Here is a 22393-nt window from a genome sequence, read left to right on the forward strand (position 1 = left end):
ATCACCACCTCATTTTCCATGTGCCTGAGCATAGTCTCCAGAAGGGTCTGCTCCATGATCTTGCCAGGCATGGAGGTGAGACTGACTGGCCTGTAGTTCCCTGGTTCTTCCTTTTTTCCCTTCTTAAAAATGGGGGTTATGTTTCCCCTTTTCCAGTCAGTGGGAACTTTGCCAGACTGACAGGATTTCTCAAATATGATGGCGAGTGGCCTGGCCACTTCATCTGCCAGTTCCCTCAAGACCTGTGGATGCAACTCATCAGGTCTCATGGACTTGTGCACCTTAGGGGAGAGGAGAACCAGCAGGGTTTGACAGTGAATGTTCACAAGTGGAAACCTTGGTGTGATGTGCTGTATGTTCCTGCACTGCCCTGCATCTACTGGATAGAGATGGGAAACACCTTACATCACTCCAGTGGTGGGATTTAGCCACTGGTCCAAAGGCACTGAATCTGTCTGAGATGCCCTGGGTGGTACCTGTCATGCAACTACTCTTAATGGGGATGGGGTTCCTGTATAGGACCTGTGCTGTCCCTGTCAGCTGTATGCATATGCCCTGGCATCTCACATAGCACCACAGCTGTGTATTTGGACATTAAATTGAGATTCAGTTGCCCTGAATTAGGTTAGGTAATGAAGGGATGTACATGAGACAACTGCCATTATACTCAAAGGATATGTAGAAAATATAGCTGATGGAGAAGAGAAAGAGAGACAGAGCTTATCCTATTTGCTCAGCTAAGTACCTCTATAGGCTACTCTGAACATAATGAGTAGAACAGGTTCAGTTGTCCTAAGTGTGGGCATGTGCTGCCATTTCACCTGGCCAAAGCAATTCCCCACCAGCCTCCAAGATGATGTCCCCTGATGCTACCCTGTCTCTCAGCATTGACCCATCAGAGCTTGTAGTTACCTGCATGTGTCTTGGACTACCTCTGGCACCTCAAATGTCACCAGGTGTTTCATCTGAACAGCTCATTCCTGGCTTCCATCTCCATTAATTAGCATGGGAGTTTATAAAAGGGTATTTTGTGCACATCTGAATTGAGGCAAGAGGAATCCCACCTCCTGAGGGTTTGTAGTAGGCATGGGAGGGAGCTGAGTCCCCTTCTAATCCTAGGACTACAAACCCAGAATGAGATGCCTTGATTGACTCAACTGAATCACATCCCTTGATCTGGGTAAAAGACATCCCTGCCTGTCACTGTCTGGGTCTCCTTTCTATGAATGGGACAAGGAAAGATGACTTTTAGACCTAACTCTGACTCTTAGAGAGAAATGACAGTGCTGGAAATAAGTGTCTCTCCAGAGATGAGAGGAGGAACACCACTGATTACTTCAGTCTCTTTCAAAGTAGGTTCCCCTGGAGCCCCAGGGACAGCTGGAGGGAGCCCAGAGGGGGCAGAGAAAGTGTTGCCTTGGGCTGGTCCTCTGCTGCTGAGCTGGGCTGGGATCCTGGGACAGAGGGAGCTCACGGCAAGTGGGCAGTGCTGCAGAGAGATGGCTCTGCCCAGGAGCAGCTCCCTGGCAAAGTGAAGCAAGGCTGAGGGCACTGCCTGCAGGGACTGAGTGGGGAGGAGATGGTGAGAAGTTAAAGGCTTTCTGGAGTGGGAAGAAAACTTAGAGCTCACTGGAGGAGAAACTTTCAGAGCCCTTGACATGGTAAGTCTCTGGCAGCAGGGCAATGCAGATGGGGTTGGCACAGGGGTCTTCTAAAGCTGGCACACCCCCTGGCTGATAGGATCTGGCAGGATGGCTCTCCCAGTTTCTCCAGTACAGAGAAGAAAATGCTTTAGAGCAGGACATTTTTCAGGGGACTTTTCAAGAGGAAGGCAGGGGCTACCTGAAGGGGAAGGCACTTTATAGAGTCTTTGCTTTCAGGTTCTTGCTCTGGAGGGGAGGCAGGTTGGATGGTAATCGAGTTGTCAGGTTTGTACATGAGACTGGGAAGCCTGGAACATTGCACTGGGAGATCAATAGGTTAGTGATGAACCTCATATGTCCCTTCACCCACCTCAGCCTACAGATAACACCAACATTGTTTTCGTGGTCAGCTCAGAGTTTATCTGAGCTGTTCTTTAGGACATCCAAGCACCAAGATGATCCTGGGCAGTACCCTGTCACCAGAAGGTGTCAGCAGGGCAGAGGTGAGCACACAGCAGATGGGATGGGGTCTGTGATCAGTCACAGGGAGGAGAGGTGGGGACAGAAACAGCTCCTAGCAGGGACAGCTCCAGGCAGCAGACATGGACAGGCAGTCGGAGGGAACTACTGCCAGAAATGCGGTGGGAGGGGGGATTCAGGCACCTCCCTGCCATCCACTGCAGTGCAGACACCTTCCCCGGAGTAACCCTGTGGTCTCCTCTCCCACCCAGCAGAGCCTCTGCCCTCAATGCCGTGGGATCAAGGGCATGAGACACCTCCTTGGCTGGTCAGTGCGAGATGGGAAGTCATCTCTAAGTTCTGAAGAAGATACTAGAACGTCAAACCTCTTTCAATGAGAGGTGAAAAAATCTGGGAGCATTGAAAATCAACACCCTACAGAGAGCAGCAGTGTCACCTTTCCAGCCTTGTCAAGGCTGCTCTGACCTGCTTCTTAGTGACTGCACACGGAGAGAACCCCCTGGGGAATGTCCTGCTACCAGGAGGTGTCTGCAGGATGGAGCTGAGCACACAACATGTGAGATGAGGTCTGTGGACAGTCATAGGAAGGAGACAGACATGGGGACAGAGAAACAGTTCCCAGCAGAGACAGCTCGAGGCAGCAGAGACATGGGCATGGAGGGAGAGGAAAATGCCAACAGAAGTAGCTGGGAGGAGGTTTTGAGCATCTCCCTGTCAGCACTTCAATGAAGATGGTTCCCTCCAAACAAGTCCCTCCTGGTCTCCTCTACATCCATCAGAGCCTCTGTTCTCATTGCCATGAGGTCCATGATATGAGGTCACCTGCAGCCAAACCTCCAGCAGAGCAGACTCCCCTGAGTGTCCATCTGTCCCTCCCTGTCAGCAGTATTGTGGTAGTTCTCCTTGTGTCTCTACCTGCCCATGCTGCTCTGGTTCTTGTTTTGAGGCTCTCTCGGGCTGACAGTTTCAGTTGCAGCTCAGACATTTACTCTGTGGGTCCTGCCAAGCAGAGGTGTCCTTGGGAGGAAGGTGTCCAAGCCCCTTTCTATCCTGTGGGGCTTTGAGCCCCACAGCATTCACAGGTAGGAAAAAAACTGACTCTCCAAGACACCCCATGTTTAGGGCATCCAAAAGGACACAGTTCTCCATTGAAGTTGTTGTGATGTCAGGGCCCGGCAGAGAAGCTGTGGAGACACTGAAGACATAAATGCTGTTGTACAGCTGCATGTGGGCAGCTGCAATGAGCCCTCAGTGTCCTTGGCTGGAAGGGGCGTACAGAGACAGGGTGAGGGGGTTGGAGATCTGTCCTTTGAAACTGGGTTCCTCTGCTCTCAGCAGTGTCCACTTTCTTTTCAGGGGGACATCTGAGTGCATTTTTCCTCCATCTCAAAGATGTGCCAGCACAGGGCAGCTGAGAACAGGACCGATGGACAGGTTCTCGTCACACTGCACTTAGGAACAGCCTCTTTGTCTCTCAAGACCCACAAGATTTCACTTGGAGTGCAGCAGAAATGCCAAGGATTTCTACCTTAAAAACACTCCTCAGGTGTGGTGGGGAAACAAGAACAAAGAAAACAAACCAAAATCCCCACAGCTCTGCTCTGCAGTTGGGTGGTTTGGGAGCAACAATGCTGGAAAGGTCTTTGATATCACAAGTGGATTTAATCTGAGATCACCCTGTTGTCCTGGGTTTTGCTGGGATAAACTTAATTTTCTTCCTAGTAGCTGATATAGTGCTGTAGTTTGGATTTACTATGAGGATAATGTTGATAACACACTGATGTTTTAGTTGTTGCTCATCAGTGCTTACACTGAGCCAAGGACTTTTCAGCTTCTCGTGTTCTGCCAGCAAGAAGGCTGGGAGTGCACAACAAGCTGGGAGGAGGCACAGCCAGGACAGCCAACCCAAATTGGCCAAAGGGATATTCCATACCATGTGACATCACGCTCGGCATATAAACTGAAGGGACTTGGCTGGGGGGTGGCGATCACTGTGCGGGGACTGGCTGGGCATCAGTCTGCAGGTGGCGAGCACATTCTTATCAATTGTTTTTCTTGGGTTTTATTTATCTCTCTTTTTGTTATTTTCCTTTTCATTACAATTTATTACAGATTCACAGATTTACAGATTGGTAGGGGTTGGAAGGGACCTCTAGAGATCATCTAGTCCAACCCCCCTGCTAGAGCAAGATTACTTATATCATGTTGCACAGGATATTATTATTATTATTATTGGTGGTGGTGGCTTTCTTTTCTTTTCTTTTTTCTTTTCTTTTCTTTTCTTTTCTTTTCTTTTCTTTTCTTTTCTTTTCTTTTCTTTTCTTTTCTTTTCTTTTCTTTTCTTTTCTTTTCTTTTCTTTTCTTTTCTTTCCTTTTCTTTCCTTTTCTTTCCTTTTCTTTCCTTTTCTTTCCTTTCCTTTCCTTTCCTTTCCTTTTCTTTTCTTTCCTTTTCTTTTCTTTTCCTTTCTTTTCCTTTCCTTTCTTTTCTTCTCTTCTCTTCTCTTCTCTTCTCTTCTCTTCTCTTCTCTTCTCTCTTCTTCTCTCTTCTTCTCTCTTCTCTCTTCTTCTCTCTTCTTTTCTTTTCTTTTCTTTTCTTTTCTTTTCTTTTCTTTTCTTTTCTTTTCTTTTCTTTTCTTTTCTTTTCTTTTCTTTTCTTTTCTTTTCTTTTCTTCTCTTCTCTTCTCTTCTCTTCTCTTCTCTTTTCTCTTCTTTTCTCTTCTTTTCTCTTCTTTTCTTTTCTCTTCCTTTTTCAGTTAGGTTTGTTTTGTTTTGTTTCTTTATTTCAGTTATTAAAATGTTCTTATCTCGACTCATGAGTTTTCTCAGTTTTACCCTTCGGAATCTCTCCCCTATCCCACGGTGGGGCTGGAGTAAGCGAGCAGCTGTGTGGTGTTTAGTTGCCAGCTGGGGTTAAACAATGACACCTGTATTACTATTTACATATTGATATAGGATGGGATTGACTCCTCCAGAATCCACAGCAGAGCCCCCTGCTCCCTATGGCCCCCTCAGCCAGCACCAATGAGAGCTCAAGAAAGGGACCTGCCAAAGGTCTTCATGAAAGGGGAGAGGCAGTTTGGAGTGTTTCAATGAGAAGTTGAACAGGTTTTCCTCATGGAAGCCTTCCCTAACTTGTCACTGCATTTTCCTCCATGGACAGGTCCCCATGCCCAGAAGCAGCAGATGTCCAACGCCAGCTCCATCACTGAGTTCCTCCTCCTGGCATTCGCAGACACGCGGGAACTGCAGCTCTTGCACTTCTGCCTCTTCCTGGGCATCTACCTGGCTGCCGTCCTGAGCAACGGCCTCATCATCATCGCCATAGCCTGCGACCACCACCTCCACACCCCCATGTACTTCTTCCTCCTCAACCTCTCCCTCCTCGACCTGGGCTCCATCTCCACCACTCTCCCCAAATCCATGGCCAGTTCCCTCTGGGACACCAGGACTATTTCCTATGCAGGATGTGCTGCACAGCTCTTTCTCTTTCTCTTCTTCATCTCAGCAGAGTTTTATCTCTTCACCGTCATGGCCTACGACCGCTTCATTGCCATCTGCAAACCCCTGCACTATGGGACCCTCCTGGGCAGCAGAGCTTGTGTCCACATGGCAGCAGCTGCCTGGGGCAGTGGGTTTCTCAGCGCTGTGGGACACACTGCCAATACATTTTCACTACCACTCTGCCAAGGGAACGTCTTGCAGCAGTTCTTCTGTGAAATTCCCCACATCCTCAGGCTCTCCTGCTCCAACTCCTACCTCAGGGAAGTTGGTCTGCTTGTCAGCAGTTTTGTCCTTGCTCTTGGATGTTTTGTTTTCATTAGTCTTTCTTATGTGAAAATCTTCACTACTGTGTTGAGAATCCCCTCTGAGCAGGGACGGCACAAAGCCTTCTCCACATGCCTCCCTCACCTGGCGGTGGTCTCCCTGTTTATCAGCACTGGCATGTTCAACTTCCTGAAGCCCCCTTCCATCTCCTCCCCAACTCTGAATCTGGTGGTTACAGTTCTGTACTCAGTGGTACCTCCAGCAATGAACCCCCTCATCTACAGCATGAGGAACCAGGAACTCAGGCATGCCATTAGGAAAGTGATTTCATGGATGTTTCTTAATAGTGACAAACTTCCCATTACTCTCCACAAATGACACCCAAGGTATCCCGCTGCAGGCCTACACTTTGGGTTTTTTGTGGTTCTTTTTGTTTTGTGGTTCTTTTTGTTTTGTTTTTCTTTTGCTTTGTTTTATTTTATTTTATTTTACTTTATTTTACTTATCATTATTGTTATCAAGTTACATGTTGTTATTTGTTGTTATTATTGTCCTGCATAAATGTCTGGATTCATCTTACTTCTACTGAGGAATGAAACTGCTCTGTCTCACCAGAAGCTTCTATAAAAATTGTCTCACACTGGTCAGAGCAGACTCTGTCATTGCATCTCTGTAGTAACATGGGATCACCTTATTACAGTTCCACAAGATAGGGCTGTTGTTCCAAAGCTGATGGCAACAAGAGAACCCAGGAATTTAACCACAGAAGGGCCTGTTGGTGCTTGGATTGGGAGAGAAAAGCTCATGGTCATGTTGGTAGCTTTTAGAAATCATGGGTTGGATTTAGGAGTCAGCCATTGGATGTCTGGTAACAGTGGAGAAGGTGAGTGGTCACTGAGGTAAATACCCAGGGTCGTTCCACGTGTAACACAGAAGAGGACATCGTCCAGGAGAAGACTCAGGAGCTGCTTGGAGCGCCTGGGGGATCTCCAGGGACAGCATGTGCCTGGAGTGGGCAGTTACTGGAGCCCCACAAAGTGAGAGATCAACAAAGGTGAAGTCACTCAAATGGAAAGTGCAAAATCCTGGTATCTCAAGGAAACAAAACTGGACACGATTGACCAAGGATTGGTTGAGGATGTGAAGCTTGGGGGCAACCTTAAGGAGAAAAATAAATTTGTTCACACACTTTCCACCTTTTGAAAGTCTCTGTTTTGTTTAATATACCAGTCTTGGGTAAATTTTGTGTCCTTATTTTGAAAAGAAAAAGTGATTATTCAGAAATTAGGTGGGATGCAGGACACAAATGTCTTCAGATACAGCGACACAGACACCTAGTGCCAGTGTTGATGCCCTGGGACCCTCTGACCAGCCTCCGCCTGCAGCTTCTAAGGGGCTCCAGTCTCCCACGGGTCCTCTGAGATAGCTGCCTGTCCCAGGCAAACACCTCAGATGTACTGGGGCCTCCAATGGTGGCAATCAATGTTTGTGGTCAGACAACTGAGCTCTGCCTGGGAAGATAAAAACCTCTCCTGGTTAAATGACCATGTCTAAAGGCAGACTATCTGGACACATGGCCCTTCCCATGACTCTCCAGATTTCCCCCTCCCCTTGCTCTTTGATCATTCAGATAGATACCTCCAAACTATCTGGTTGCTGCTTTGAGCTTCAGGCAGTTACAAACTTGTCCCATCTGTGAGAAGTCGAGCTAACGCTTGAGCCAACTCCTTAATTATGTTCATATCTATCCTTTCCTATTCTTGTACGGATATCCCCAGTAGAAGGTGGACCTCTCATTAGATGCAGCTTGGACTTGGCATACAGCTGAGGAGAGTTTTTTAAAGCTTATTAAATTGCATCATGTGTAACTTTTGGGTTTTGGCAATGAGGAGAAGTCCTCCTGTGCCTGTGTGCAGCCAGTTCTCTGAGGAAAGCAGGTGGGAATTGGTGCCAAGGAGCTGTAACCTCCAGCTGCAGACTTCAGTGGAGAAGTCTGATGTGAGGACAAAGTGATGCCAGGCCCAGGGGTCCAATCAAAGAAATGGTGGGGCTGGGGAGGTGAGGAGCAAGGGTGTCCCTAGAGTATCTGGCCTCAAGGGACTGCTTTTCCTAACTGCCCGTATCTGCTTAGGTGACCTTCAGGATCAATAGCAATTAGAGAATGCTGCTATCACTTCTCCTGTAACCAGAAAAAAAATTTTAAAAATGCCTTTAAAATTCAAACCTCCTTTTTTATTAAGTACTCATTGAACTCTTCCTCTTTACCTATCATCCTGAAACCTCTTCAGCTGTAGAAGTCTTGAAGACTTGAAGACAGTTATGGGAAGTGACAAGACACCTGAGGGCTCTCTGCCTTGTAATGAGCCCCATGGGGTATTTGGTGCTGAGTGCACGGATCTGCAATGCCGAGAAGAGATTGCACAAACTGCTCAAGGAGTCAAAGTCAGAAGCAAACGCTGAAGTTTCTTGGAGTGTTAATGGGCCCCACTGAGGGCCATTACCAACACAGGCTCCCCATGGACTTGTTAGAGCAGAAAATTGGAGGCAGTGATGACAGGCAGGCAAAGGCAAAGGCAAAGTGCTGGTGGCTCTGATGCTGCGTAGAGACTTGGTGTATTTTATGAAGCAGGAGGGACAAGTACTGACCCCAGTGCCTAGGAAGGGAGATCCTGTCCATCACATGAGGCTCAGGGTTCTTTGTGAGGCAGTGGGATGTGGGTTGTGTGATGCTGAGGGAAGGACAACAGTATGACACCTCTCACCCTCCTTGGGGGGATGCACACAGGAAATGAGGCCCCGATGCCATGAGGACAACGTGTATCCTCATAGACCTTGGTGGCAGAGACAATGGCCATAGACAAGGAGACAAAGACCTCCGTTCTGTTGGTGTCTTTCAGCCTTGGCAACATCCTCAGCCATTTCCACCACAGGCTGTCCTATGGTGTCCCACACCTGTGCCTGTTTCCTTGCACACTGCAGACATCCCACACACTCCTCACCTTGTTCTCACCCTGGCATGGCCCTGCCGATGTATTGCAGTCCTCTCTGGCTGTTCTTTGAAACACAAAGCCATGACCTAATCCAGACTCCCTCTGAGTGACCTGTTACACCACAGGACTACCTTCAGAGTGGCATTTCGGTCTCCTCATGTCCAGTCAGTACCTCCATGTCTGCACTTTCTGATGGTTTTCCTTTCTCATGCTTTTTCCCACTTCCAAAAAAATGTTCCATCAATACTGAAAGCAACTTTAAAGCTATCTCGAGCTCCTACTAGGCTTTCCCGAGCCTTCACCTATCCAGGCCAAAGAAGCCCATGTCTCTTAGCTTCTCCACACACAGCCCCTAACCCCATCTGCTCTGACCTCTGGACCGCTGGACCCTTTCCAGCTCCTCCCCACTTCTCTAGAACAGGATTTAGGTTCTATGACCATCAGACCACCTCTGAGGACCAGCCACTACCTGGAAGAGATCCGCTAGAATTAACCCCTTACAAAGTGGGGTAAAATTATCTTTGCTATCTGGCTGGGAAACCTGTTAAAAAGGGCTTTAAACTGGGGACATTGGAGGAGTGAGAATAACCAACAATCACATAAGAGAGCGATGGATGGCAAAGGCGAGCCAAGGCTTCTATGAACAAAAGGAGCATAGCAATCAAGAAAGCAGGGCTGGAGTGAAATGTCCTGAAGCGTATGCTGACAAATAAGGAAATGTCTATGGGACAGCGCTGCAGTGAAAGCTCTCATATCCTTCTATTAGAAGGTAGGCCAGCATGCGTGACCTTTTAGTGGGTGTCTGTTATTGACTGCTTGATTAGGAAGAGCTAGATGAGGCCTTTTTCAAACAACTGGAAGAATCCTCATGTGCTCATGGTGGAATTGAACCACCTTGGTAGCTGCCTGAGGGACAGCATAGCAGGGCATAAGCCACCCAGGTGGTTTCTGGAGGGCATCGATGATAACTTCCTAAGCATGCAGAGATGGCATTAGGAAAGCCAAAGCCCACCTCGAGTTGAATCTGGCAAGAGACCTGAAGGGCAACAAAAAGGGTTTCAACAAGTAGATAAACAGTAAAAGGAAAACTAGGGAAAATGTGGACTCACAGGCATACGGGTCAGGAACCCTGTTGACAAAGGATGTGAAAAAGCCACTGTCTCCCCTAAGACCATGATAAGTCTTCTCATAGAGAAGCTGTTGAATCTGGGCTGGATGAGCAGACAGTGAAGTGGACTGGAAACTCTCTGAATGTCTGGGCCCAGAGGGTGCCTCGTAAGGAGCAAAGTCCTTTGTGTAAGGAACAGCCTTACACACCTGAATGTGCTGAGGGTCTCTTGGCTGGAAAGCAACTTGGTAGAAAAGGCCCTGGGGGTCCTGATGGAATCAAAGTTAAACATGAGCCAGCAACGTGCCCTTGCAGCAAAGAAGGCTGATCATATCCTGGGCTTCATTAGGCAAAGCATTGCCAGCAGGTTGAAGGAGAGGATTGATGAGAAGCTCAACATGAGCCGGCAGTGTGCGCTTGCAGCCCAGAAAGCCAACCATGTCCTGGGCTGCATCAAAAGAGGTGTGACCAGCAGGTCGAGGGAGGTGATCCTGCCCCTCTACTCCGCTCTCGTGAGACCCCACCTGGAGTCCTGCATCCAGGTCTGGGGGCCCCAGTACAGGAGAGACATGGAGCTGTTGGAGCGAGTCCAGAGGAGGCCACGAAGCTGATGGGAGGGCTGGAGCACCTCACCTATGAGGACAGGCTGAGAGAGTTGGGATTGTTCAGCCTGCAGAAAAGAAGGCTCCAGGGAGATCTAATTGCGGCTTACCAGTACCTGAAGGGGCCTACAGGAAAGATGGTGAGGGACTGTTTATTGGGGAGTGCAGTGACAGGACAAGGGGTAATGGGTTTAAGGTGAAGGAGGGTCGATTGAGATTAGATGTTAGAAAGAAATTCTTTCCTGTGAGGGTGGTGAGGCACTGGAACAGGTTGCCCAGAGAGGTTGTGGAGGCCCCATGCCTGGAAGTGTTTAAGGCCAGGTTGGATGAGGCTTTGGGCAATGTGGTCCAGTGGAGGGTGTCCCTGCCTGCAGCACGGGGGGTTGGAACTAGATGATCTTGAGGCCCCTTCCAACGCAAACCATTCTATGATTCTATGATTCTATGAGTGTTCCTGTCTGTTCAGCACCGATGAGGCCACACCTGGCGTACTGGGTCCAGTTCTGGGCTCTGCAGTAGAAGAGACACGTGGATGTACTGGAGAGAGTCCAATGAAGGGTCACAAAGATGATGAAGGGACTGGAGCATCTCTCCTATGAGGAAAGGCTGGGACTGTTCAGTCAGGAGAAGACAAGGCCCAGGGGGCATCTTATTAATGTATTTAAATACCTGAAGGGAGGGTGCAAAGATGGATCCACGCTCTTTTCAGTAGTGCTCAGCGAAAGACAAGGGGCAGTGGTCACAAACTGAAACACAGGAGGATCAGTCTGAACATCAGGAAACACTTTTCACTCGGAGGGTGACTGAGCCTCACACAGGTTTCCCAGAGAGGTTGTGGAGTCTCTCTCCTTGGAGATATTCAAAAGCCATCTGGAGATGTTCCTGGGCAAGCAGCTCTGGGTGGTCTTGCTTGGGCATGGATGTTGGACCAGATGCCTTCCAGAGGTCCATTCAAACCTCAAACATTTTGTGAAATGGTTGGTACGAGGAGATGGGGCTGGAATGAGGCTCCCGGGGCAATTTCTTCTGTCTGCTCATGCAACAAGCCCATCTGGATCATTGGACCGAGGGCCTCTTGAGGGCCCCCATGGGTGTGGGGGTGGTCTACAGTTTCCCAGGTTCTCCTCAGTATGCTGCCTTTTCCTGTGGGGATCACAGAGGCTCTCAGCCCAGGAAAGGCCTCCTTGTGTGGAGGTGACAACACACAGGGTGGGGTGGCTGTCTCAAAGACGTGTGCCGGGCTTGGAGGCCGAAGGAGAGCAATGAAGCGATGTTGGTTTTGGGTCACGTTTCCCTCATTTCAAGGCCTGACACAGGGATCCGGCCTCTCTTTCAATGCCACGCTTCAGGAGGGACTATGGCACTAAGAGAGGGCGACTGTGGGACACTCATCCTTCAGACACTTCCCTGGCCTGGTGGAGAACCAGGCCAGCAAGGATTTCTGGCCCTGCACCACAAGCATGCTTTATGGTACCCCCAGTCTGGCCATTGCCTTGGATTAGCTGAACACCAGCATTTTGCTCTGCAAGACAATTTCCAGGCTAGGTCAGCTCCCATCTGATCCCTCTGCTGCTGTCCCCTTTCCCCTTTCACAGGGCCCCAAGCTGGCAGTGCTGCCCCGGGCCATGGTGTCACTCCGCACTGACGGTGCTGGTCAGGCTGGGAAGCAGATACAGCTGGGTGGGGAGGACTGCCACTGAGCCCCTTCCCGGGGGTCTGCAGCTGTGGAAGAAGGAAGGTCAGAGCATTCACCCTGGCTTGAGATGTTTTCCCATGTACACACTGACCAAGCCATGGTCCCTTACTGAGGGAGATGTGGATCATTTGCCAGGCTCCCTTTCTTGCTCTTGCTGGTGTTGGCAGAGACCTTCTTTGCTCGTGGATACTTAAATATAGTGCTTTATCTTTGGGTCACTTGTTCTGTCAGGCCCATGGCAGGAACATGGTGTTCCTGTAGATGCCCTCTGCTCTCCTGGGGGCTCCGGATTCCCCTTGAGAAAGGCGGGCATCTGCCATTTTAGCTCTTCTGAATGAAGAACAGCCCTGGGCAGGCAATTCAGAGTCAATTGACCTTCTGCAGAGGCACTGGGCACCCACAAGTAGGAGCTGAGTCCAGCCCTCGTTCCCCAACACATCTCCCTGTGCCCCTCCACTTGGAGCCCATGGAGAACCAAGGTCAGCAATACGCTATGGAGAGTGCAGCTCCTGGAGCCTGTTCCGAACTTCGGTACCAAGAAGAGCCCAACCTTCAGGCACTGTGCTTGGGAGGTGCTTTTATTACAGAGCCGATCCTTAGGAAGCCAAGTCTGACAGAGTGATGACACATTTCCCAAAGGCCTCGCGGTTAGAAGGCACAGCAGGATCACGCCTTTGGAGATCTGGGGTGAATTCAAGCATCTGTAATGTCTGAATTCAAAAAGCAAATAAAGCACAAACCTGCCCTGGGAAAAACTAGGAATAACCTGAGAAGAGAGATGGGCAGCTTAGTGCTGCTGAAGATGAAACCAACGTATAAGTTTTCCCAGGGCACCCTTGAGCTCCTGGTTCCTCATGCTGTAGATGAGGGGATTCACTGCTGGAGGCAACATGGAGTAGAGAACTGCAACCACCAGATCCAGAGCTGGGGAGGAGAGGGAGGGGGACTTCAGGTAGGCAACCATGCTGGTGCTGATAACCAGGGAGACCACCACCAGGTGAGGTAGGCATGTGGAGAAGGCTTTGTGCCGTCCCTGCTCAGAGGGGATTCTCAACACAGTAGTGAAGATTTTCACATAAGAAAGACTAATGAAAACAAAACATCCAAGAGCAAGGACAAAACTGCTGACAAGCAGACCAACTTCCCTGAGGTAGGAGTTGGAGCAGGAGAGCCTGAGGATGTGGGGAATTTCACAGAAGAACTGCTGCAAGACGTTCCCTTGGCAGAGTGGTAGTGAAAATGTATTGGCAGTGTGAAGCACAGCATAGACAAAACCACTGCCCCAGGCAGCTGCTGCCATGTGGACACAAGCTCTGCTGCCCAGGAGGGTCCCATAGTGCAGGGGTTTGCAGATGGCAACGTAGCGGTCGTAGGCCATGATGGTGAGAACAGAAAATTCTGCTGAGATTAAAAAGAGGAAAAAAAATACCTGGGCAGCACATCCTGCATAGGAAATGGCCCTGGTGTCCCAGAGGGAACTGGCCATGGATTTGGGGAGAGTGGTGGAGATGGAGCCCAGGTCGAGGAGGGAGAGGTTGAGGAGGAAGAAGTACATGGGGGTGTGGAGGTGGTGGTCGCAGGCTATGGCGATGATGATGAGGCCGTTGCTCAGGACGGCAGCCAGGTAGATGCCCAGGAAGAGGCAGAAGTGCAAGAGCTGCAGTTCCCGCGTGTCTGCGAATGCCAGGAGGAGGAACTCAGTGATGGAGCTGCTGTTAGGCATTTAGTCCCTCTGGGACTTGGGTGCTGTCCAAGGAGAAGAAGACACAGACATGCTAGGGCAGGCTTCTCTGAGGGAAACCTGTTCTGTTTCTCAGAGAAACCTCCCGCATTGCCTCTCTCCTTCTCAAGAGGACCTTCATGCTGCTCCCTTCCTTCACTGTTCTGACTGAGTGTGCCCTATGGTGCAGTGCCCTCGGACAATAGGCTCCGCAGGAGTCATACCTGCTCTACAGCAGCTGGTAAACAGAAGTGGCAAAAGCCCCACTCACTGAGGACTCACTCAGGATGGACACCCTGGGCTGAGTGCAGCAGCCTGGATACCGTGAGCCTGTGGGAACAGTCTCCATGTTCTGCTGCGAGAGATGATGTTAGCACTTGGGCCACTCCTCTCTCAAAAAGTGCCCTGGGAGGGATTTACCTTTTCTGGTTTTCCTGTTCTGCACACAGGTGATTGGGTCTGGATCACTCACCACTGACACAGAACCTGCCTTCCCATCAATGTCCCTCCATCCGCCCTCTGTCTGCAGGCATCAGCACGAGAGAGGGGCAGGTGGGGACTGTCACTATGTGCACACTCTCCCTCACGTGGCGTGCTCCCATCACGAAGGAAGGCTGCTCAGCATCTTCCAGCTCCGTGCTCCAGAAGGTGGGCTGTTGCACAGGAGCTTCCTTCATTTTGAGATGCCCTTGTCACACGGGGGGCACATTGATCGAAGGGCCAGAAATCCTCGGCTTTTGGATTGCTCTCAGCATCAACACTAGTGAGTCCTGAGAGACAAATGGCTCCCTGTGCCTTAGCACAGAGTAAGGAGAGCTGGTCTTGTTCCAGCAGTCTTGTTCCCAGCTGCCCTGTCCAGCCCCTCTCAGCTGGAGGATGATCACACTCAGAAGTTACTCTGAGAAAGGAACTGTACAGAGCAGGGCTTTCCACATCCAAAGTGCAGATCTCCAAACTCCTCTCTCTCTTGTTCTCAGCCCAGGCAGGCAGAGAGTGACACAGAGGTTGTGACTCCTCACACAGATGACCGTACCAACCACTCTGGGGTGTTGTGACCACACCAGAGGGAGTCAGAGGGGAGCAGGGACATCTCATTCCCATGGAGACACATCTGTAGAAGGACGCTCAGGCTCAGTGTCTGAACTGCAGCTGAAACTCCCATGCCCAGACAGCCTGCAAACAATAGCAAAACCAGCAGCATGGGCAGATACGGAAACATGGGGAAATACCACAATGCTTGTAGTGAATAAGGCAAAGTGGCAGAGAAACACTCTGGAGAGCCATGACCTTACCCAGCTGTGCACACACCCACATACCCACACACACACCCTCCGGCATCAACATTACTGGGCAGTGACTTCAAGCCGCAGGCAGAAAACGTGATGCTGCTGCAGTCTTAGGTGATGGGATATTGCCAGGTTTCCAGCAGACCTACTGATCTGTCAGTCTCCATCTCTTGTCCAAACTTGCCTTCTTTTCCATTTCTCTCCTCTCCCCAACCCTCACCAGCAGTAGGAAACTGAAAGCACAAACTCAGGAAAGCTCTTTGTCTTTATAGGTATTGCTGCATTGAAAACACTCATGGAAACTCCTCTCAGAAATGTCCGGGGGTTAATCTGGAGCTGTGAGCAGCCCTGACCCACGCAGCACCCTCAACAGCAGAAGGACCCTGCCCTGCTGGGGCTCTCTCCTTCCACCCAGAGCTTCTCCCTCCGGTGCTGCGGGGAGCTCCCTGGGCAGGCTGAGTGCTGACCCTGGCAGGTGGCAGAGTCCCTGTCCCAGCACACAGCCTGGGGCACGGAGACCCTTCTCTGAAGGACAGCCCTGGGCACCCCTTGGTGCACACCCAGCTTCACACTCCTGCAGCCATCCCCAGGAAAAGGGAGCTGTGATGCCCTGTCCCTCTGAGAGCGCAGCAGGGAAGCCCTGCCCTGCAGCACATCTTTCTTCACACTACGACAACCCTGAGAGTCATCCTGCCAGATTCTAGATTCTATCTGCCACGGGATGGGATGTGCCAGCTCTAGGAGACACTTCCAGGATACTCATCTGTGTTGCCCTGCAGCAGGAGACTTACTGTGTAGATGGTTGTGAGATAGTTCCCTCTCACTGAGCTCTCAGTGTCCTCCCACTCCACACGGCCTGTACATCAGTCTTATTTCTCCTGTCTCCCTTTGCTGCCCGCAGGCAGTGTCCTCAGCCCTGCTGCGCTTTGCAGGGGAGCTGCTCCTGGGCAGAGCCATCTCTCTGCAGCACTGCCCACTTGCCGTGAGCTCCCTCCATCCCAGGAGCCCAGCCCAGCTCAGCAGCAGAGGACCAGCCCAAGGCAGCACTTTGCCCCCTCTGGGCTGCCTCCAGCTGTCCCTGGGGCTCCAGGGGAACCTACCTTGCAACAGACTGAAGTAATCAGTGATGTTTCCTCTCTCAGCTGAGAGAGGAACAGCAATTTTTCCAGCAATGCCATTTCTCTTCTCAGGAAATGAGTTAGGTTTAAGAATCACTCTTTCTTCTCCCATCATTACATAGGACACCCAGACAGTGACAGGGAGGGATCTCCTTTACCCCTGCTGAGGAAAGGAATTCATCTGAGTCAATTCAGGCATCTCAGTCTAGATTTGTAATCCTGGGGCTAGAAAAAAAGAGGGGAAAAAAAATACCTGGGCAGTGCATCCTGTACAAGAAATGGCCCTGGTGTCCCAGAGGGAATTGGCCATGGATTTGGGGAGAGTGGTGGAGATGGAGCCCAGGTCGAGGAGGGAGAGGTTGAGGAGGAAGAAGTACATGGGGGTGTGGAGGTGGTGGTCGCAGGCTATGGCGATGATGATGAGGCCGTTGCTCAGGACGGCAGCCAGGTAGATGCCCAGGAAGAGGCAGAAGTGCAAGAGCTGCAGTTCCCGTGTGTCTGCGAATGCCAGGAGGAGGAACTCAGTGATGGAGCTGCTGTTGGTCATTTGCTGCCTCTGGGACTCGGGTGCTGTCCAAGGAGAAAAAGACACGGACACGCTAGGGCAGGCTTCTCTGAGGGAAACCTGTTCTGTTTCTCAGAGAAACCTCCCGCATTGCCTCTCTCCTTCTCAAGAGGACCTTCATGCTCCCTTCAGTTGCTCTCGTTTTAGGAGCAGGGGCCTCAGCCAGTGGGCTCCTCAGTAGTCTGACCTACTGTACAGCAGCTAGTACACAGGAATGCAGATGCAGGGGGAAAAAAGCATTATATTAAGGGCATCACTGAGGTTGGACTCCATGGGCTGAACACCAGAGCCTGGATGCAATGCCTATGTGGGAATAGTCTCCATGTCCTGGAGATGACATTAGAACTTGGGCCACTTTCCTCTAGAAATTCCTGGAAAAAATTTATCTGTTCTGGTTTTACCATTCTGAGCAGAGGTGACTGCATCTGAATCAACCATTACTGAGAGACACCCTGCCCTAACATCAATTTATCCTTCATCTTCTGTCTTCATGCATGATCATGAGAGAGGGCAGTGGGAACTATCACTATGTGCACACTCTCCCTCACGTGGGGTGCTCCCATCATGAAGGAAGGCTGCTCAGTATCTTCCTGCCCTGTGCTCCAGAAGGTGGGCTGCAGTGCTGGGGCATGTTCAGTGAAGTGGTAGAAATCCTCAGTATTTGGATGGCTCTCAGCATAACACTAGTGAGTCCTGAGAGACAAAATAGATCCCTGTGCCTTAGCATACCATCGCAAGAGCTGGTCTCTCCAGCAGTCCTGTTCCCAGCTGCCCTGTCCTGCCTTTCTCAGGTAGAGGATGATCATACTCAGAAGTTACTCTGAAAAAGGAACTGGACAGAGCAGGGCTAGATCCAAAGTGCAGACCTCCAAACTCCTCTCTCTCTTGTTCTCAGACCAGATGTGCAGCGAATGACAGAGAGGTTTTGGCTCCTCTCTCAGATGACCAGACTAACCACTCTTGGTCCAGTTCTGTCCAGTTCTGGGTAAGGTCTCAACACTATCTAACCAAGGACATGCAGGGCACTTTTCATCTGCTCACATGTCCACGCTGGAAAATGCCCAGCAGCACTTCCACAGCCTCAGTATCTCCATGGCTTTATTGTGGGGCTCTTAGATACCACAACGATACTGTGGGAGAGCTGTGCCCTTGTGGAGAACAGTTTGACATGATACTGCAGGGAGGCACTCAAGTGTCCTGAGGTGCTATGGCTCTTAGAGAGAGTCTGCTTGTTTCCCAATAATTTCCCAAAGCACTGCACTGCATGATTTCCTAATGCAATGCCTGGATGACCGTAAGTCAAGGGAGAGAGTAGGAGACTGGTCTTCTGAAAAGACAGTAGTCACATTCCCCAGCCCCATGCACTGCATTTCCTGGGGTGCCCAAAATCAGAAAGGGGCTGGGACACCTCATTCGCATGCAGACACATCCATGGGCAGGACACTCTGGGTCAAGGTCTGAACCACAGCTGAAACTCCAGGCCCCAGACAGCCTACGAAAAATAACAGGAGCACCATACTCAGGTGGAGGAACATGGGGAAATACCATATACACATGCCAAAGAAGGCAAAGAAGCAGGGAAATGTTCTGGAGACCCATTACCTTACCCTGCTGTGCACACACCCCTGACATCAACACTGCTGGGAAGTCAAAGTCCCTCTGTTGTGCAGGAGTACAGGGGCAGTGTCAGGAGACACACAGCTCTCCTCTGCTGGAGTTCTGGGTGCAGAGGAGGCAGCTCATGCCCTGGACACCATGGTCTTTGTGGTAGAAGCTGTTCTGGGTGGGAGACTAGGGGCTTGCTCAGAAGAAGGCATCTGCACTGGAGGAACAGACAGGGAGTTGCCCAAATCCATCCTCCACAGCACTTCTGACAGCACTTTCCTCCCCTCTCCTGACGTATCTCCACTGCCTGGAGCTCTTACAGTTGAACTTTGGTCTTTTCCGAACTAAATAATAAATAATTCTGTGACTCTTTGACACTCTAGCTGTTTCTCTGTCTTTTCCCATCCCACCCTCTGTACACTCAGCTCTGCCCTGCAGAAAACTTCTGGTGGCAGGGCACAGTCTGGGCCATCATGGTGTTTGGTGGTCCAGAGGAGCAAGTCAGAAGAAAACCGCAGCAAGAAAACATGCTGCTGCTGCAGTCTTAGGCTGAGGTGTGGGTGATGGGACATTACCAGGTTTCCAGCAGACCTACTGATCTGTCAGCCTCAGTATCTTGTCCAAACTTATCTTCCCCATTTCTCTCCCCTCCCAGCCCTCACCAGCAGTAAGAAACTGAAAGCACAAACTCAGGAAAGCTCTTTGTCTTCACAGTAATCCCTGCCTTGACAGTAATCATAAAAAGTCCCCTGGGAAGTGTCCAGGGGGTGATGTGGAGCTGTGAGCAGCCCTGACCCACGCAGCACCCTCAACAGCAGAAGGACCCTGCCCTGCTCAGGGTTGCTCCTTCTACCCACAGCTTCCCCCTGCAGCACCACTGGAGCTCCCTGGGCAGGCTGAGCGCTGACCCTGGCAGATGGCAGGGTCCCTGCCCTAGCACACACCCCCCTTGGGTGTAGGGACCCTGCTCTGAAGGACAGTCCTGGGCACCTCTGACTGCACACCTGGATTCATAGCCCTGTAGCTCTTCCTGGGAGAAGGGAGCTGTTCCTCTCATGGTGCAGCAGGCACTCATTGACATGGGGTTAAATCTTCCTCCTCCACACTGAGAAACCTGTGACACCATGTCCCGATCCAATATCAGGGAGGTTTCGATACGATCCCAGGAGCTAGATTAAGACACAAACGAGGTCAAATGCCGTATACCAGAAACAGTTTTTATTATGAAAAGAGTAAAAAAGGAAAAGGTAAAGGTAACCGATAAGAGCGATAGGACAGGGCAGAAAAGAAAGGCAGAAAACCAAGCCAGACTCCAGGATAGAACCGCAAGAATAGTCACTGCCACGGATCCACGGTGTCTCGGTGCAGGGGTCCAAACCTCTCGTTCTGCGACGGTGGGTGAAGGCGCGCCACCCTCATCTTGGCAGTCCCCTTTTGTACTGGTGGCGGTCTTCACAATGGCATGTACAACACGGCTTCCATGGTTTCAGCCCTGTTCTTCATGCGACTGTTATCTGACTCTGTGGCGCATGACCCGGCAAGGCGTTTTTCGCAGGTTGAAAGTCTCTACGACCCAGCAATCGTCCTTATGACCCGGCAATCGTCTTTATCATTGTCCTTATCATTCTTATCGCACTTAGTAGCTGGAGGTGTTTGCCGCTTCAGCAAAGCGATCTTTGAGACAAAAGTTCTTACAGTCCGGTTTCTCACACACCCATTCTAACAGATCTCATAAAGTGAGGGATGTGGCAGCTTTAGGAGACCCCTTCAGGAACGTCATCTGCATTCTGCTGAAGCTATACACTTGCCGTGTCAAGGGTGGTGCAGATTTCTCCCACAATGAGCTCTAAGTTGTCTTCCTACTCGAGACTGCACGCTGTCTCCTCTCCCATCGCTGCCCGCAGGCAGTGCCTGCAGCCCTACTGCACTTTGCAAGGGAGCTGCTCCTGGGTAGAGCTGTCTCTCACAAGCACTGCCCGCTTGCCATGAGCTCCCTCCATCCCAGGAGCCCAGCCCAGCTCAGCAGCAGAGGACCAGCCCAAGGCAGCGCTTTCTCTGCCCCCTCTGGGCTCCCTCCAGCTGTCCCTGGGGCTCCAGGGGAACTTAGTCTTCGCCAGCAAGGTGTCCCAGGCCTTTGTGCCTTGAGGCAGAACTCTGGAGGAGAACAACAAGTGGTGGATGTGGTTAGGGGTTACTTGGATGTAACTTGGGCTTAATATACAGCTGAGGAATGTGTTTTATTTTTTTACTGAGGTATTCCTTTCTTTTTCTTGACAGGTAAGAAACATCCTCTGTGACTGTGTGCTGCTTATTTCTCCAAATAAAGTAAATGGGAACTGGTGCAAATGAGCTGAAACATTCAGCTACTGACTTCAGTGGAAAAAGTTTGGATTTGAGAAAGCATGATGCAAGTCCCAGGTATCCAGTCACAGGAATGGCAGGGTGTCTGTGGAGTGTGGAATGAGGGAGGTGAAGATTGCCCATAAAGTGCCTGACAGAAAGGCTATTACTTTTCCTACATATTTATATTTCATTGGGAGACGCTGTGGATCAGTAAGAATTGGGGAAGGCCGAGATCACTTGTTCTGTAAGCAGAAAAGTAAAGAAAGCTGAGGGGAAGGGGGAAGACATCATATTTTCCTATTATTTATTACTGAAATCTTCTCTGTTTGGCTACACTCCTGGAATCATTCAAATAAGCCACACAAGACCTGAAGAATTAAGGAAAATTATGCACAGAGGTTTGGCTTGTTAGGACATTTTGCATGTTAATGAGCCCTCTGGGGCCATGTTCCTGAACTGCAGGAACCTTCAGATACTGAAAGAAGCTTGAAGGAATCTCTCAAGACATGAAAGTCAGAAGCACCTCGTTCTGTCGTTCCCTTTAGACATTTGTCGTTCCCTTTAGACATTTGTCATTCCCTTTAGACATTGGCCATTCCCTTCAGGGCATTGTCAGTAATGGCCCTCAGTGGGGTCAATCAATGTCCTCAGAAACTTAGTTTGCTTCTGACTTTCATGTCTTTAGAGGTCTAGGGAAGGAGTTCATTGCAATGTTAAACTGATGGTCTGGCCCAAAGGGATATTCCATACCATATGACATCATGCCAACTTTGGATGAATATAGGGACATTTTCCAACTAGAGAGATTGCACTAGGTAAGTCAAAGCTCAGCTCAGCTAGTGTTCAAGTTACTGAGGGGGGATGTAATGGACAACGAAAATAGCTTTCGCAGATACTTTGGTTAAAACAAAACAAAACAAAACAAAAACCCCAAACCCCCCCCCCAAAAAAAAACAAAAAAAAAAACCCCAAAACCCCCACCAAACTCAGAACAGAACAAAATAAAAAGAACAAAAAGCAAGAGTTAAGGAAGAGGTGGACACACTGGGCAATGGGGAGGTAGTGGCAAGGGACAGGGAAAGACTGAGATTCACAGTGCCTCCTCTTCTTCAGCTTTCCCTGGCTGGGTTTGCCTTCAAGCCTCCCAGGTCCTTGAACCTCCTAGCAGAGTCTGTGGGAAAGAATTGCTTCCTACAGAGAGGGAAGACTATGGTAGGAATGGACTCCTATGGACACACACATACCCATGGGAGAAGAAGGGATGCCCTGGGTTGCTGGAGGCCTGACCAAAGTCACTGTGGGGATGTTCTCCATCACCCTGGACAGGTCACAATGATGGGCAAAGTTTCTGATGGCTAGAAAAAACTCAAACATCACAGCAATCTTCAAGTAGGGCAGTAATCAGCTGCCAGTCTGACCCAGGTAATTGTACAACCAGCCACTTGTTGACATGGGGCTGTCCCCTTTTGTCA

General features: G+C 50.1%; 2 protein-coding genes across 2 annotated transcripts; one reads left to right on the forward strand and one right to left on the reverse strand.

Annotated features, from left to right (window-relative positions):
- Positions 1–1279: 1279 nt before the first annotated feature.
- On the forward strand, positions 1280–6266 carry LOC129198464 (olfactory receptor 14C36-like). Its single transcript, XM_054807753.1, has 2 exons — positions 1280–1475; positions 5284–6266. The coding sequence occupies exon 2, from the start codon at positions 5307–5309 to the stop codon at positions 6264–6266; it is 960 nt and encodes a 319-aa protein (XP_054663728.1). The 5' UTR covers positions 1280–1475; positions 5284–5306.
- A 6805-nt stretch (positions 6267–13071) lies between these two features.
- Positions 13072–14007, reverse strand: LOC129198465 (olfactory receptor 14A16-like). Its single transcript, XM_054807754.1, has one exon. It carries the CDS (start codon positions 14005–14007, stop codon positions 13072–13074), a length of 936 nt encoding a protein of 311 aa, XP_054663729.1.
- Between the last annotated feature and the right edge of the window lie 8386 nt (positions 14008–22393).

This window comes from Grus americana, chromosome 33 (assembly GCF_028858705.1).
Source record: "Grus americana isolate bGruAme1 chromosome 33, bGruAme1.mat, whole genome shotgun sequence".
NCBI lineage: Eukaryota > Metazoa > Chordata > Aves > Gruiformes > Gruidae > Grus > Grus americana.